This window comes from Falco rusticolus, chromosome 1, assembly GCF_015220075.1.
Source record: "Falco rusticolus isolate bFalRus1 chromosome 1, bFalRus1.pri, whole genome shotgun sequence".
NCBI classification, from domain to species: domain Eukaryota; kingdom Metazoa; phylum Chordata; class Aves; order Falconiformes; family Falconidae; genus Falco; species Falco rusticolus.
In genome coordinates, this window is record NC_051187.1 from 13,308,279 (window position 1) to 13,325,308 (window position 17,030).

A 17,030-nucleotide genomic window follows, 5' to 3' on the forward strand; every position below is an offset into this window, starting at 1 on the left:
TACTCTCTTTGCCTTGGCAGTAAATTCTCAGTTGTTTAAGAGGCTCACAGCAGCTTCAAGTCATAGGAAAACCAAATGGGCCAGTGATAAGCAAACCCAGGGGCACGCGCCTGCTCAAGGCCATGAGAGGCTCCAGAGCAGGCAAGCAGGGACCGGGGATGCATTGCCCAGTGCCAGACAGACACAAGCCACTTTTGCAATGCCATTTGAGCCACTCCAGCTGATAAACAAATAAGATCCTTAAGCATGATTTTCAACTTACATAGCCCCAAATATCCAACTGACCCACTTCTGCCAGGTCAGTTGTGCTCTCCTCAAATGAAGGCTGTTTACAATCTCTAATCGACTTTGCATGTTGGCTAAGCAGAGAACTCAGTACACCGAGCCAGGGGAGGCTGCATCCTGCCTGTACCTGTCAGCCCAAAGAGGCTTTTACTGTAACAGTGCTTCTGTGCAACTAATTACTTCAGCCACTGGACTGTTTTTACAGCAATACCCTGGGAGAGGTGCCGGGATGGGCTGGGGACTGCGCTTGGCAGTCCTGTGCATATGTGACTGTATTAAGACACAGCATTCCCCAGGAGAAGCTGGGGAAAAGCATTTTTTTTTCAAAAGGCAAATGGTGACCAGCTCCTTGCTGACCCATTCCAAATTAAAACCTTCAAAAACAACATTGACATTTTTGCAGAAGCCACAAGGTCAAAAGGATGCAAAGTTTCCTTGAAAACAAAGCAAAGGCAGAAAAGCCGTTGCAGGGCTGCCCTTCCCGCAGGCACCCCATCACCTCCCCACCCTCAACACTCACACAGCTCATCAGCTTCACAAGCACCATCCCCTTTCGGGTGCCTCCCTGTGGCTCCCCAGCCAGCCTGCACCCCAACACCCAACCAGGCGTGCCAGGAGCAGTACCCAGCAGACATCATGCTGCAGCCAAGAACTGTTATCTCTCAGATGTAATGATCGAGCTCTGAAATGTCCACAGACTCCACTTGGTACCCACAGCTGGAGAGAAGCGTACACTCGCCCGCATCTCCAGCCACAGCAATCACATACTCACAAAGATGCACATCTCTCCTTTGGGTGCTCCTCAAGCACTGCGAGTGCTGGAGCAAAGCCAGCATTGCTGGGTTCGGTTCTGCTCAGGAATTCATTCTTAATGTCACCCTGGAGGTCAAACTTAAGTGAGGAAGAAATCCTGTGCTTGGCCAAGGAGCCAGCATGGCCACCAGCAGCTGAGTGACTTCTGTGGCACCTCCCATGAGTACAAAGAACACGCACAACCCAGTGAGCAGCATGGGTTCACGGCGTTTCACAGCATGCTAGCCTCACGCTCGGCTTGGGAGCGTTGCAGATCAAGTGGAAATCCCCTCTACCTCTGAAAGGAAATCTCAGAGCCAGGCTCTTTCCAGTGCAAGTGAAAAGTTACTATTTACTTAGCCAGGGCACATTTTACTACCCAGGAGGAAGGAAAGGGAACTTGGCATGTGCAAATTAACCCTCCAAGCAACCTCTTCCAGCTACCCGTGCTGGCGGTGGGCACTAACTGCATCAAACCTATAGCAGAGCTGCCTCCCCCAGACACACACGCACATTGCTTACGAGTTATTCCCGGCTGCACACTGGCCAGGGCTGAGCACCATCACATGGAGTGCACGGCAAGCCCGGCTGATGGTTATACAACCTGGGCTGCTGCCAAAGCGCAGAGCTGGGATCTTCAACAGGAATGTAATCCCGCTGTGGCCTCACTGCCTGCGCATCCGATTAAAGGAAGAAAGTCTCCTGGTTTTCCAGTTTCAGTGAAAGCAAACCATTCCGTGGAGCTCCACACCCTCTAGTGGGGATTGGAGACTGGCACACTGAGGAGATGCTCTCAAATCCTTCAGCACTGAGTTTGATTCAAGATTGTATTACCCCTCCAGATCCCCAAAGCACATCTAGACAGCACTACACATCACCAGCATGTGACTGCCCCGGGCACAAGTGTCAGCGCAGAAGTAGCTTTATACGCCTACTTTACTGTATGCACACTGGCAGCATGTTAAAAGCCTTTCTACTTTGTTCATGCACAGTATCAAGTATTAAATATGAAGAAAGGAAGAAAGTCAAGTCTGAGAACCAGATTTTATTTATGTTTACCATCTAGTTCAGCAAAACTACTATCTAGAACCTAAAAAGACCGCACAGGTATTAACCAAACTGCAAGGGCAGCACTCTCACCATCCTGCAGAACGATCTTCTGGTCCAGGCACCTGAAAAGAAACAACCAGGACATTCAGCCACAGTGAGCAAGCTGCAGGGAAAACTGGGCCCTGGCACTGTAGCTGCTCAGCATGTGCATCAGGTTATCAGACACCACAAGGCTGTCACACAGCTCATGATGCAGGGCCCTCCTGCAAACAGTTATGTTACAGGTTAACCGAAATGAGAAAATGCTTTATTGTTCAAAAGTTAAGTTGACAGGACAATACTTGGTCAGACAAATGACTTTGTTTTTAAAATGAAGATTCTTCTCTGACTTATATCCAACTTTTCCCTCCTTTTATTAGAGACCTGACAAGTCTGAAGTACAGCAACACTTACAAATTTTCAAGCTTTCAGTTTAAGGGATAAATACAGCTCATTTTCCAGGTGCAACTAAGATCAGGACATTTGCAATCACCCTGTCTAGGGCTCCAAACACTCTGTTCTGACAGCCCATGTGGATGAAAATACCAATTTGTGACCCAGGGAAGACTGACATTAGTGAAAGGGAAATGCTTGTTGAAATAATAAACCAGACAAAGGATGTCAGTTTGCAGTAGTACACAAGCAAAATGTCTTCTAACTGCAGCCTGAGACTGTCAGACCTCTGCCCACATCACTTCAACATCAGGAGACAAAGCAGAAAGGCAGAACTGGTTGCAAACTCCAAGAGTGTGACTTTGCATCCTGCGAACAGAGTGCAGCTTTTCTGGGTGCAGGAGGTATTGCCCAGTCAGGGTGTTAAGACAGAAATCCAGCTAAAGCTAGAGACCACTGTCCTACACAGATCAGTCTTCTCTGGATCAACATCAACTGAAACACCTAAGAGAAGCAGCATCCCAACCCCAACTCTCCTCAAAATCCTTCCTGACAGCATTTCTACCATGAAAACTTCCAATAGCACACCAATTACCACTTTTGGCTCCAATTCCTTCCCAGCTGGCGGGAAGGTGCTCTCAAGCCTGCAGTGTCACAGTAAAATAAGGCTGCCAGATTAATCCAAGCACACATGCCTGATCATTCCAGGCATGGGAACATGACTGCATTTCTGCTGAAATGGCCACAACACACAGCCCAGAGCTTATACTGCGTCATGTGGCACAGCATTAACCTCCTAGACTGGTCTGAGCCAGCAAAGCGAGCTCATACAGGTCAGTGTTGTGTCACAGGAATGCAGCATTTGTGTCTGGCACCAGAAGGCCCCAAGCTAGAGATGCTACCTCATTTCTGCTGAGGGGCACAGTATAAACAGTGTTTCTTCAAAAATACACTTCATACTGTTGTGGTTACCCTGGCAGAATCAGATGATGAACAAGTACGTGTGACACAAAGAATTAACACTGAGCTTGTTAAACCATCAGGCTCCCAGATTAACACCCCACTAAAATCATCAGGGGCAGTTCACAGATTTGGTTAAAACAGCATGGAAACAGACAGAGCAAGAGCATATTAGAGCTCCCAAGACAGACACATAGATCACACTCTTCTAGCTCACGTGCTGCCGGTGTGCAGTGCCCCCATTTTAAAGATTTGGTTAGAAATACAGCATTTGGCAGCTTCTTCATGGCCACCATGCATACTGTGAGTTCTACAGCACAGCTCCCATGCAAAACAAAGCCACTGCAGTGAGGAGAAAAGGGGGGGGGGGGGGGGGGGGGGAGGCAGAAAAAAAAAATTTCCCTCCCCCAAACTACAGAGTCCTCTCCCTCTCAACCTATGATACTGTTAGCTTTCCCATAACTTCATTCACGTGCTAGAGGGTTGCTTATTTTCCTCCTCTTAGCTTGTTTTTGCTGCTTTATTGAGTTAAATCTGCTCACAGATAAGCCTGGCAAATCCCAATGCCAGGTCATGGTAAGCAAAGGAAGCATTCTGCTGGGACTGGGGGCAGGGAGGGTCTCCCATTTTAGCTACAATGAAATATTAATTCATTCACAGGCAAAACTTCCCTGAGAGAGCTGACTGATCACTGCCAGATCACTTGCAGTCACACACAAAACAGTCTGATGGTAAAGCTGGTTTAAGGAGCACCTTCTTCCTCCTAATCATATGGCAGCTCCTCAGCTGTACAGGAGCAACCATGTGGGGTGACCTTGCTGTGAGCCAGATCACCCAACCCACACAAGTGGAAAAAACACCTTTTTTTTTTTTTTCTTCAAAGAGTTGTCAGAAGCCAGGATCACTTTGGTATCAGGTTCACAGCACAGGCCCTTCCCACACTTGTGAGAGCATGTGCCCACCTCAGCTGTGACCCCAGCTGCACTCCACAGCTGTAGGAGAAAAAACAAACAGCAAAGCAATCACAGATATAAGGAGAGAGAAAAGTACACAACTTCCAACAAAGCCTTATGATTTGCTCAAGTAAAGAAACCACCTTATCAGTATTCCTTAAAATGTGGGTAAGAAAGTTTTAGAATTCAAAAAATATCTAGGGAAGTCAGGTGAAAAAACGTATGAGCAATGTATCATTAAGTTCTGTTTTCCATACCTGTGAAACTTGTCTGGAAAGGAAGGGTAGTATCAGTTTAAGTTTTCTAGAAAGTTTTCAAAAGATGATTCAGTATACATTAAGAAAACTAACCTAACAGCTGTTTTTCCTTGGCTTGGGGCGGGGGGGGGTGGGGGGGGAAGGTGTTGTATGCAGTATCATACATGACCATCAAAATGCTGCATGAATGCTCACACCTGTTACTGCACAGGATAAGCCCCAGCATGGAGCCCACCTGGGAGCTGATCTCGGGCACGGGTGAGGCTGACTGGTACAAGGCTGGGCCCGCTGGCCCCACCACCCAGCAGCCCTTCCCCAGCCCTGCGCTGGCTGCAGCGCCGGCAGCCCCCTGGTGCCCCCCACCCAGGAGTGTGGCACTGGGCTCACCCGGTTCTCACCTCACCAACGGAGCTAGTGCCGCCATAACCACCAGTGTCACCGTCGGGGCTGCGGCTCCGCTGGGGCAGAGCCCTCCCCGGAAACCCTCCACGGGACACAAACCTGCGGATATTCGAAAACATTAAGGAAAAACCATAGTCCTGGCCCCTGTGCTTTTCGCACCCTGAGCCCCCCCTGCCCCCGCCACGCACCCCCCCGGCCCTTCCAGCCCTTGGACCCAGCTCGGCTCTTCCCCCGCTCCCCCGCTCCATGGGACTGCCCCCCGGTGCGGGCTCCAACCCCTCCCGCATGGAGGAACCGCCCGGCGGGTCTGTGCCCCGCACAGCGCCCCAGCTCTCCTACCGCCTCCCTCCCTGCCCCCAGCCCCCACCGCAACACTACAGCCCGCCCCTCAGGCCCTCACGAACCCCCACACTGGATCCCAAACCCCCTTTGGCCCCCCCACAGCCCCCCGTTCACCCCTCCCCAGCCCCCACTACACCCCACAATACACGCCCAGCCCTATACCCTGTCCCTCAGCCCCCGCTGCGCCCCAGCTCCCCCGGCCCGGCCCGGCCCGACCACGAGGCCCGGCGGAGCCGGAAGCGCAACGGCCACAGAAACCACCGAGGTGACGCGCGGGCCAGAACGCCTCGCAGAGCACTTCCGGCCTCCCGCAGTCCTCCAAGCACCGCCTTAAAGGGCCAGCCTGGCCCCGGTCGTCGTTATGGCAACCGGCGGGCCCCGGGCCAGGCTCGGGGGCGGGCAGCCGGGTGGCGAGTGTCCGGGACGCAGGGCAGAGCCATCCCGGGGCGCTGGGCCTTGCACGCTGCCTCTGGCGGTAAGGCGCCGTGCCCTCCCCCGCAGCCGTGCCTGGCCCCGGGGCCGCAGCAGGGCCGGGTCCCACAGTCCGGCCCTTCCCCCGAAACTGGCGGGGCGAGAGCCGGGAACTCGGCGGAGGGGCTCGGGGGAGGCAGCTGTGACCCAGGCCCGCTCGGGGGCCGGCCCGGTGGCTGCGGGTTTTGGTTCCCCAGAGGGGCACAACCGCAGCACATGGCGGGGCCGGAGGCGGCTCTGGGCCGGTGTTGGCAGCGCACTGGCATTAATACGGAGTAAATCAGTATTTAGATCGAATTCCCGGTTGATGGTTTTTGAGGCTGCCTGTTTACGTTGAATTGTGCGTCTCTTCCAGTGGCTCTGACAGCTCCGCTCCTGGTGAAGCGTGAGAGGCTTTTCAGCGTGAATAAAGGTATCTTACTCATGTAATTTAATCACAAATTTCCCTCCAAGACATTTCAGTGTGAATAGCCCAACAGAAGAAAAACACCACAACGCACATGCAGTAGCTTTCTCCCTGATTAAAAATGAATAAGCACATTGTTTTATTTCTGCAATAACGCATTTTAGCAGACCTTTTATAAAATATGCATACAGATCTAAATCATACATGCAAAACCTGGGCAGGAAGAGCAGCTGGTAAAGCCAAGCCAACCACCGCTAGCAAACGCTGGCTTTCAGGTTGCCCATGAAACCATCGTGTGGCCTCTTGGTGCAGGCACATTCAAACAAGGGGCTTGAATGACACGGTGACAACTTGTTGTCCCACGAGCTCAGCCCCACACTGTGCGAGGGCAGATCAGCCCCCATCACCCCGCATGCTGAGCAGGTAATTCAATACTCTGGTTTCTCATTAGTCAGTGTGCAGCCCAAGCCATGAGGTCTGCATGCTGCTCAGAGCCTGCTCAGAATACTAAACTGTTCATTTTCTTGTGATGTTTCTTCTGGCTTTTGTAAATATACAGACGGAGTGTTTTACAAATACCAAGGAATGGCTTTCCAGTCCCTATGAAATCAGAGGTCGTGATCCCCATTTTGTACACGGAATTGTGATGCAAAGGGATGAATGAAAACATAAGGACTCACAGATTCAAGGAGTTTACTTTGCAAAATGCGCTTCTGCGCTTTTCAGGGTACAAAGCCCTTTCCTTCTGCCCCTTGACCAGTGGTCACAAGGCGAGGGATATTCCCCTCTCCCAACACAGCCCAGGTTTTCCTATGTTGCTGGTTTAATGTTGGATGTGGTAATGCTCAGTGGGTTTTTCCCATATGATCGCAGTGAAATCCTTTTTATGGTGTCAGAAGGCATCCAGAGCATGGTGGAAGAGCCCTGCAGGCAGTCTGCCCAGGGCTGGACCCTGGAACGTCATGTGCAGTGGCCACATGAGGCTCCTTGCAGGGCTGGATGAGCCAGCGAGGCTGTGCAGGCACCCTGGGCACCCTCACAAAAGATGAGCTTTTCCAACTGAATCAGAGGGGCCTCACAACCTTGTTTAACACCACCCTGGCAGGGAGGTGCAGGAAGCAGCTGGACAGCCTGCTCCAAACAGACAGATCCTTCCCTCTGGAGCAGCACATCAGGGTGGCACAGGGGCATGTGCATGCAGAGCCTGAAAGCAAAAGCATTTCATGATCAATGCTGCAAACGGTGCACCTGCTGCACACGTTTGCTGTGTCCCCCTTCCCTTACACACCCATTTTTGTCTCTCCTCTTTGTTGCAGCACTGCTGACAGGAGCCACAGGGCCATGCAGATGCCCAGCAGCAACTGATAGGCTGCCACACACCCCCATGCTTTCATTTTTCCTTGGTGTGATACTGCCAGGGATGTAGCCAGCTTTAATGTTATGTATCTCATTTATACAGCTGAACCTGTGCTGTCTGGCTGATGGCAGGGACAGCTCTGAAAACAAACTAATTCTTTTTTTTTTTCCTTTTTGATAAAAGAAAACATTACCTCTCTGAGATTTACACACTAGATCAAGCATAAACCTGAATTATCTCCCTCTTCTTTTCCTCCAAGGAGCAGATAATAGGTAGATCTATCCATCCGTCTGCTTTGTTACATGTCGCCCTGCTTGGCAGCATTTCTGTTGCTATTAAACCATGCTCATCCCCCTTGACATTTAAAGGGCCGTTATATGATTACTGTCACAGTCTCGTACGTGGATCCTTAAACCAATTCTCTCTTTCTCTTCCCACTGATGATGGATTTCCTCGTTTATGCCATAGTAATTTGTTTTTCTCATGCTGTGCTTCAGCAAAATGCTTTCAGTGTCAACTGTGGTTTTCTGTACAGCCCTTCCCCACAGTGCCACGTTACAACTGAGCAGCTCAGGGCAAATTTGAGCTGCCCTGTCTTTAAACAGTGTTAGCAAAACAAAATAGTGTGTGCCTTCAGGAGCCTGATCACGCCGGGGTTGGACCTTCTGGTTTTGGAGTCACTATTGCAGTAGTGTGAAACATCACTGACCACAATCCTGTGATTCCTGTTGATGGGGCCATTGGCTACCATGGCTGGTCCGTCGCCCCCATGCAGAATATCCCATGGGACCCATGGACGTCAGCTTCATGGCAAGGAGCACGTGGCATCTGAAAGCAGGGAGCTGTGACTTCCTGCCTTTTGGGGAGCAGAGGGTGGGAAGCACTATCAGCTCAAGGGTTTGCAGCTCATCAGTCAGGCCAGCACACACATGGGGAGAACATGCAGACCAGACAGTTTGCTGCCAGCAGAGCTTTTCCACATGATTTGCAAAGGGGAGAAACATTTCAGTGCGCCAGCTTCTGAAAGCAAAGTTCCTTCTGGCGTCTCCCATGTTCTTTGGCAAGGTCAGAAACGCTGAGCATGGTACCCAGCTCCACTGGGTTTTTTTTTACCAGAAAGTTCATCTCATACACGTCCAGGCACTGAGTGAAATGGGTAAAAACACTTGACAGAGAGTTTGAAACGTAAAGCTGAGCCCTTGTCCCATACATCAGTTTGTACTTTGGGTATCTCTCGTGTGAAAACCTGGCTCTGTGCGTGCTCCCAGCCCACTCCCACCACAAACAAACTGCCTGTCCTAGGGCTGCTCACACTGAGCGACTTCACCTACCCTCCTGAGCAGGACCATCAATGCGCTCCGGTTCCTGCCACCTTGGGAATGGGCTGTGAGTGGGGCTACCCTGGCCCATCTTGCACTTGGAAAACGCAGCCAGCAGAGATCAAAATGCAAGTGAATGAGCATCTCCCTGGATGGAGAGCGTCACAGCTGGTCGGATGACCGGTCATGTCACCTGGACAGCTGAGCCCAAGGCACTCGAAGCATGGACATCTACCCTGCCATGGGGCTGCAGTGCTGCTGAGCTGAAAGCTTGGGGATCTCTGGCTTAACCTGAAAAACAAAGTGAAAATTTCCCACTCCACAGAGCTCAGTTGTTTCTAGAATTACTCCCATCAGCATCTCTGCTGTTCCCAATCCGCTGCCACAGAGAAGATTGCAGACGTTCATGTATCTTATGAATCACTATTCAAACCCGCTTGCTTGTAAAGAAACATCCTTGACCAAATCCAGCTGTGCTGGGGAAAGATATTTTCTCTCTCAGGCACTTGTCACTGTCCCCAGCTGGAGGTTTCTCTCCCATCAACCTGCCAGCAAGGCAGTTTGCACAATTCAGGTGGAACCAGCTGGGCTGGTGTCCTCTACTCCGAAGATGATAAATATGAGAGCAGGCAACCCGATGGGAGCACTGGGGTGGCCAGGCATGCTGCTGATCATGGCACATCCACGCTGCTGTCTCCCACCTGCTGGGGGCTTTTTGGAAGAATAACTCATTGTGGCAAAATTTCTACCAGATCCAGTATCGTATGGCTGTGCTTCTCTCATATTAGCTGTATCAGGTATTATTTATCCTCCAGCAGACAGCATCAAGCTTCCAAGCAGTATGTCATGAAGCTTGACTAATTTCTCAGGCACCGACTAACTGTACCTAGCCCTGAGCTCCTCTCTGCTGCCTGGTGGCTCAGCATCACGTGCATGAATTAACACCTGCAGAACAGCATCCTCAGACCTTTTCACAGAGCTGAAACAAACTCCAAAGTGGGATGGTGAGCCCTCTCCAAAGTGCCCAACCAGCACATCTGTGTCCATGTCACAAGCTGTTGCAGGATGCTAACTCCTTCTACCAGCACAGCTGGATCTCAGAGGTGATGTTCATTGGCTGTATGCTTGCCTGCAGGCCAGGACTCAACACCAGCAGTTATTCATCTGGTCCTCCCATGAAAACTGTGCAACAAGGACTGCTCTGTGGGCTGGCAGTGAGGTGTTTAGCATGCCTGCAAACTCTGGGTGTACTAACCATCTTTAACTGCAGTGGGCCCCTGTCTGAGCAGGAGGAAGGCTGGGCAGTGCACAGACCAGCGGTAGCTGGGGCCAGCCCTGAAAGGACCATGGCAGTGCCTGTTGTTCTGTGCTCAGGGACCCATGCTCTGAAATGCCTTTGAAATACTCCAGAGCACTTGGTCCTTTTCCACTCGGGAGCTCCCAGTACCCCCTGCAAGTGGGGTTAAGTCCCAGCAGCAGACAGGCAACTGGAGGCACACCCGGAGCTCCGATCACTGAAACTACCCCAGGGAAGTTCCTTTGTATTGCTTTGTGGGGACCAGCGCTGACACCCTCTTGCTCTGCAAGACCCACAGCCCTAGATGTCCCCTGTCCCCAGCCAGGCACTGCTACTGCTCACAGAGCCCCCCCGTGCCCCCGGCTGCCCCCCACCCCCCACCCTGACGAGCTGCTGGCTGCAGCCATGTGGGAGACATCCAACGCAGGCTCCTTGGATGAGTTGGTGCCCTTTGCAGTCTCCTTCTGTCACATACCTATAGAGTTTGGCCAATTTGCATTACAAACGTGGTATAAACGTCAAAATTAGCCACATCCACATCTTATTTTCACTTCAGACTCTAATTGCATCATTTGACTCTAACTTGCCTTTGCAAATAGCTGGAGCCTGGCATGCTGGGGACGTCGCCTTGCTGGATCCCCAGGGCTGTGCTCTGAGAGCCCAACATCCATCTTACTTACAGCTGCCCGAGAGCTCCTGCCTTTCCTGCAGATGTAATTAGCAGCGCTGCCACTGCTGCCTGGTACAAATGGGCCCAGAGAAGAGAGGAAAACACATGTTGAGCCAGGAGAGAGACCTGCATGGCAGCCCAGGGAAGCAGGTGGCCTCTTCTGCATGCCAAGAGGGAAAGTGAGGCAGAAACAGCCAGGGGTCTGGCTCTCTGTTGCAGATCTACACTGCAGATCTGGGTTCCCGGTGCCACCCTTGTGTCACTTTGGTTTGCACAATTTCTCGTGGAGGGCTGTAAGAACGCTCAGGGTGGTTTTGCAGAGACACACACAGGGGTGAGAGGTGGCTCCAAGCCCTGGTCTCATCCAGACTTACTCATGCACTGCATTCCTCCTCCTGCTGAGCTGTGGATAAACCCTATATAAAACCTACATAAACCCACCTTCTGCTCTCCGTGATGGCCCCACTGGCTGCAGCCATTGCTTCCTGTGAGGCACAGTTTGGGCTTGTATCTAAATGTTTCAGAACCCTTAAAGCATCACATTTCATTTAATTCTGCAAATGCAAATGAGGATTTGCAAGAAACCATTTGATTCACTGGTTCATCCTTTATTTTGGCAGATAGCATCAGTTAAATGCCTGCTTATTTCTGCTTTGTGAGAACAATATAAACCACTTAAGTACACATACAAGATAGACTGATCTGTAAGTGCTTATGAGCTGTTTGATTTACTGAGGTGTCTTTATCTTTGCTGAGTATCTTACAGAGTAATTTATTATTTAGCAGTAAATTAAAGCAGAGGGTCTGTGATTTTCAACAACAGAAATTAATATCCCAGCACTCTTTTGTACCATATATATCTATAATTTACAGCACTGAAATCAGTGAGATAGAGCTGCGAGACGATCTGTTTCCCCTTCTCCCTTGTTACCTCCTGATTAGTGCTGTACAGGGGGAAATAAAAAATGGTCTCGCAGAAGAGACACTCAAGTCAGCGAGGGATATTTTTAAATTAAAAGTCCAGTTTTTGTGGCTCTCGTGAGATCCCCTTCACTTCCCCCTCTGCCCTCCCACACATATCACTTCTGCATAATAGATTGAACGTGCTGCAACCTCGCCTCGAGACTGCTGATTTTTCCCCTCACTGGTTCTGTCCTCAGGGTTAAATAACAATAACAATAATTAATGATAATAATTAATAATAATGACGACAACAACAACAATAATAATAATTCTTCCACCCGCAAGCCTTGCAAACAGAGGCTGTGGGGTGCTCTGCGCACCCATTTGTGGTGGAGGGGTGGCCGTGGCACCTGCAGAGTTGGAGGAGGCAGTGGCTATCTGGAGACATGGGTGACAGTGAGGACAGAGCTCTTCCTGCTGAGGCTCCACAGACTTATAAAGTCTGTGGGTGATTTTAGGAACAAGGGTGGGGGTATCACATTAGAGAAAAATAAAAAACCCTTTTTTATACTGGCAACCCTGTCCTTTGGGTCTGGGCCAGCTTGCCACCAGCAGCCTGGTGCCACGTTCAAGTGCAATAACATGGCCAGAAAGTTTTATGGGCTGTGTCGGGCTCCACTTGACACAAAGAAGCTAATAATTTATAGCAATCTCGTGTACTACAAAGGCAAAACACGTCCCTCTTGGATGTAGCTCTGCAAGCCGCAGGGATAAATCAGCTCCAGCAGGGAGCGAATATGAGAAAAGCAGAGAAATGACCCCAAACTTTCCACTTGGCTTCTCTGGAAGGAGAAGAGCAAAGGGCCCTGCAAATGCCCCCCTGGCACGGATCATGTCTTGGCCGGCCCATACAGGCGCCCAGGCTATGCCAGGGTTTCTGAGCCCTGCCTGCAGTGAACCACATGCCCACATGAACCCCCCATCCTTCTGGAGCCCACCTGGGCTGCAGAGTAACGAGGCTGTGCACCCCTGAGCTGTGAGGGAATGGGGTTGCCCCCCGGGAGCCGTGCGGACCCATCTGGGTGGTGGCAGGGGTGCACTTACCAGCCACTCCTTGTGCTCACCGATGAACTGAGGTCTCTGCACAGCAAGGTCCCCATGTCTGGGGCCTTCACAGGGGCAGGATTTGTGCTTTTGACCAAGAAATCCATCTTCTGGAATAATCCCAGGAAATTCAGCACTACCCTCAGTGCTGCTGGCCAGGAATGGCACTCATGGGCACTACAGATGCTTTCCACCTCTCTAACCACCGCCCTGACCCACCAGCCATCACGTTGGAGCAGCACAAGGCAGCCTCCCAGCATCTACCAGAGGTGGTCCACTGCACCAGCGACCAGGCTGCCACCACACCAGGACCAGTGCCACTCTTGCTGCAATGCTGCGCGGTGTTCTGCCACAAGAACTGGACTTCCCAGCCTGGAAACCCTGCAGCATTGGATGGGATGAGACACCCCATCACCTTGTTTTCATCGTACTGGCTTGTCACAGTTCCCCAGGCAGCCAGCTGGCTGGACCGCTGCCCAATTATACATGTGCCCTTCAATTTCTCAGCTAAATTAAGAGAGTTTGTCTTGCAGTGAACCAAATAAAAAGGAGGAAAGACATCAGGAAATTCAGCCTCTAACAAGTCACGCTTTCCCCCTCTGTTCTTTTTAATGTGAAGAAATTTCCAAGGAGAAACCGTTTCAGTATTATTTGTCTTTGTTTTGGGGAAGAAAAGCAAGCTGATTAAAAGCAAACATAAAGTAAGAGCTGTGAGGTCCCAGAGGCTCCCTTGCAGGAGTTCAAAGGGAAAAAAAGAATAAAAATCTGGAAGCGTTAGAGCAAGACATTTAAGCTTTGAAGATCGTATCAGTTATGGATGAATTAAAACACACAATAATTAGCACTGAAAACTACAATACCTGAAGAGATGGGGAAAACTGGTTTCTTCGTGCTCATCAGGTCCTCCCAGGGATGCTCATACCAGGCTGGGTTTATGGTCCAGGCACTCACATCATCGCTGGCAAAGTCTGTGCATCACAGCTGAGCCGCACCAGCTGGGATAAGGGTTATTGTTGGGGAACATGCTGCTGTTTGCATTGCTTGGGACTACAGCCCACCCTCGGACCCCCGGAGCGGGGACAAGGACAGGGACAGCAGTGCTCTGTGCTCCCCCCAGGGCCTGCACTAGGCCACAAGATGATGTGACCTGGAGGTGGAGATAAGGTGGGAGAACAAAACTCCTGTGTGAGAGTTGGGAGGCACCTGAAGCTTATCTCCTCTGCATCTGCCAGTTGAAGATTACAGGCTTTTATTTTCTTCTTCCCAGTGACAAGGAAAAAAAGAGATATAGGGAAAAAACCCGTCCTGCATGCTAAACATGAGCCTCAAATAAATCATGGCTATGTTATTCCATTAAAAAAGCACTTAGCTTCAAGCTTCGAATACCTTGGGCCTTAAGATGCTGAGCTCCGACTGCAGTGAGCAATGGGAACATACGTCTGCCAGCTGTTGTTGCCTCCTACCTCCTTGGCAAGGAGGTTTGGCCTTCCCTCTTCGTGCAGATTTTTTTTGACAGAGCCACTTGACATCAGATCTACCCAGGAGCTAATTTGCTTGAAAATCAGCAGATTAGATTAGGTAGCCCTGTAGATCAGGGATCACGGGCATGGAGGGGGGTCCCAGCTCTACAAGAGTTTCACCTTCCCCTTTGGAGTCAGGTTGGGCTCCCCTCGCTCCGCTCCTCCTGCCCTCGAGTTGGGAACGGGGCTTTTGAGCTGCTGATTATTACCTAAACTCTGCAGAAAAGGGATGGCTGGACCATTGTGGTCTGATAGTCCTCCGAGGGCAGTGAATTGACCAAATCGCTAGCAGATGAATAGGAAGGAACTGCTTTCCTGCATGCACACACACAGCCGGGGCAGCGATAAGGGTGTTCAGTGGGAAATAAAAAACTCAGGCAGATTCCTATCAGATAATGTGTTCCTGTATAAGTGATTCTCAGCAGCGTGGAGCCTGAGGTGGGCTCTGTAGCACTTCAAGAGGGAAGTTCAGAACAGAATAGATCGAAAAAAGCTATAAAACCTCGTTTGCACTGCAACAAAATTAATCAGGTTTCATTTTTTTGGTGGAGGTAAAATTAGCGCAGGCAGCAAGGGTCGGCTCCAACCCCAAGAGCCACTCCACCCTGGGCAGTGCTGAGGGATGGGTTGTGCTGGGTGGCTGCAGCAGCTCAGGTTTTACAAACTGGGTTTGTGGGTGCAGGGAAACATCATCCATTATCCCTGGGGGGGTAACAAGATCAGGTGGCATTTCACCTCCCTCCATGGAGAGAAAACCACCTCTGCGGAGCTGGGCACATCCCAGCCCCTCCAGCCTCAACATTCTCCACTCTCCGGAGCTGTCCCTCCTGCTCCTTTTTTCTCCCCCCGCCCCCCCTTTACAGCCTTTAGCTGGAGTCAAGCAGAGCCAGGACAGCTCCTCCTGCCAGAACTTTTTGTTCCTTTAGACGAGAAAGATAAGAGAAAGCCTTCTGACTGATGCCTCCAGTAGCATGTTTCAAAGCCCTTCCTTGCTCTGGAGGGCAGCCATGCTCTTGGCTGCTGGAGGAGTGGGGAGAACAGCGACAGAGTGGGTAACCTGCAGCCGACAAAGGTTGCTGTTATATTTAAAAAGCCCCGGAGCAAATCTTTTCACCCTGGACTATATATTTAGAAAGCCTTTCACCCTAGACTATTTAATGACTCCTGCTGCATGCCTCAGATTAGCAAACACATTGCTCCTTTTTCCCTGAGCACAAGGGAGGATGAAGCTTCTCCCTCCCGCCTCCATAATCTCAGATAAAAAGAGTGAACCAAGCAGGTACAGGGGACGAAGCCATGTGCCCCCTCCCCACCTTGACGTCCCCATCTGCAGAGCCAAGGTAGTGGCGGGTACATTATTTGCAAATTCCCTTGCTTGGTGTGTGCAGCAGGGGGGTGGCTTTCCCCAGGGGGTAGCATCCCACTGGCGATGGGGACCTGCAGGAAAAGCTGCCCCCTTCGTTTGTCTTCAAGCAGGCACCCCCCCGCCAGCCCTAAGTGTCCCCATTGCCGCTAGATGTCAGTGAAGACTGGAGCTGCGGCTTCGCTTGGGAAGGGCTGGTCCTGGCAGCAGTGCCGGGGGAGCAAAAGCGGGGTCCTTGGATATGGGCATCCCACTGTACCCCTCCTGCAAGGCTTGGGGACACCTAGTGTGACCTGCCACCTGCAGGCGTGAGTTCAGAAGTTTCCCCTGCGTCTCCTGAGGGATATGAAGGGGAAACCTCCAAACCTCGTGGCCAAGGGTACCAGCAGTCCCAATTACTCATCTCAGGCATTAAGCAGACAGCATCCTTCAGCCAAGCAGGCAACTGCTCCTCCTTAAGCAAAAAAACGGCATGGGAAAGCAGCAAGGGAAAGCAACCAGGCAGTTTCTTTGAAGGATGTGCTACAAGCAGCTCATTAGCTTTCAAAGAAGGGTGGGATGCAGGGTTTTTCTGAGGAAGCTCCATGAACTGTCCTGCAGGCTGGCATGGGGCGAGCTGTGGGGTCAGCTGTACCCTATGCCTGAGCTCTGCCCTGTCCCCAAAGCCCTGTTACTGGCAATAATGTATCAGCTATTTAACATCCCCCTAAAAGCATCCACCCTTTCCCAAGTTGGTTGTTTAACAACCTCCTAAAAGCATCCTCCCCTTCCCAAGTCTTGCCAGATCCTTTACCATTGCAACAGGTTTCCCCCCGAGCATGAAGGGCTATTCCAGCTTTCTCCCTGTGGATGGGCCATGTCACAGCCCTGAGCCAAGCAGGGGTGCTCAGGGAGCGAGCGGGGCAGAGGGCAGCCCCCAGCCCGGCTGCTCCGACTGATCTGAACCCGCATCCTCCATCCTCGGAGATCCAGACCAGCAGCTTTGCTGCTCCACAACTGCAACGTCCACATGAGAGTAGCTCCCCTCTCCAGCAAGCTAGGCTCACAGCATTGAAACATAATAAATAAATAACAAATGCCTTACTTTTATGGGAAGTGGGGAATAGTGATGTCACTGAGCCAAGCGGAGCAATTTGATTTTGCTCTT

At 51.1% G+C, this 17,030-nt stretch overlaps 1 protein-coding gene and 1 non-coding gene across 2 annotated transcripts; both read right to left on the reverse strand.

Moving 5' to 3' along the window:
• Positions 1–2,102: 2,102 nt before the first annotated feature.
• LOC119153883 (collagen alpha-1(I) chain-like) lies at positions 2,103–8,458 on the reverse strand. Its single transcript, XM_037400841.1, has 4 exons — positions 8,417–8,458; positions 5,636–6,203; positions 5,128–5,230; positions 2,103–4,511 (listed from the first exon to the last, which is right to left on the reverse strand). Exons 1-4 carry the CDS (start codon positions 8,456–8,458, stop codon positions 4,421–4,423), a joined length of 804 nt encoding a protein of 267 aa, XP_037256738.1. The 3' UTR covers positions 2,103–4,420.
• On the reverse strand, positions 4,874–5,053 carry LOC119142575. Its single transcript, XR_005102334.1, has one exon.
• Positions 8,459–17,030: the final 8,572 nt, after the last annotated feature.

Coding starts and splice junctions, on each gene's coding strand:
- LOC119153883 (XM_037400841.1), bottom strand. CDS start 8,458: ATGGTAGCCAATGGCCCCATCAACAGGAATCACAGGATTGTG. Junction 6,204..8,416: donor ACAGGAATCACAGGATTGTG/GTCAGTGATGTT, acceptor TATTAATGCCAG/TGCGCTGCCAACACCGGCCC. Junction 5,231..5,635: donor AGCGGGGGCTGAGGGACAGG/GTATAGGGCTGG, acceptor GAATATCCGCAG/GTTTGTGTCCCGTGGAGGGT.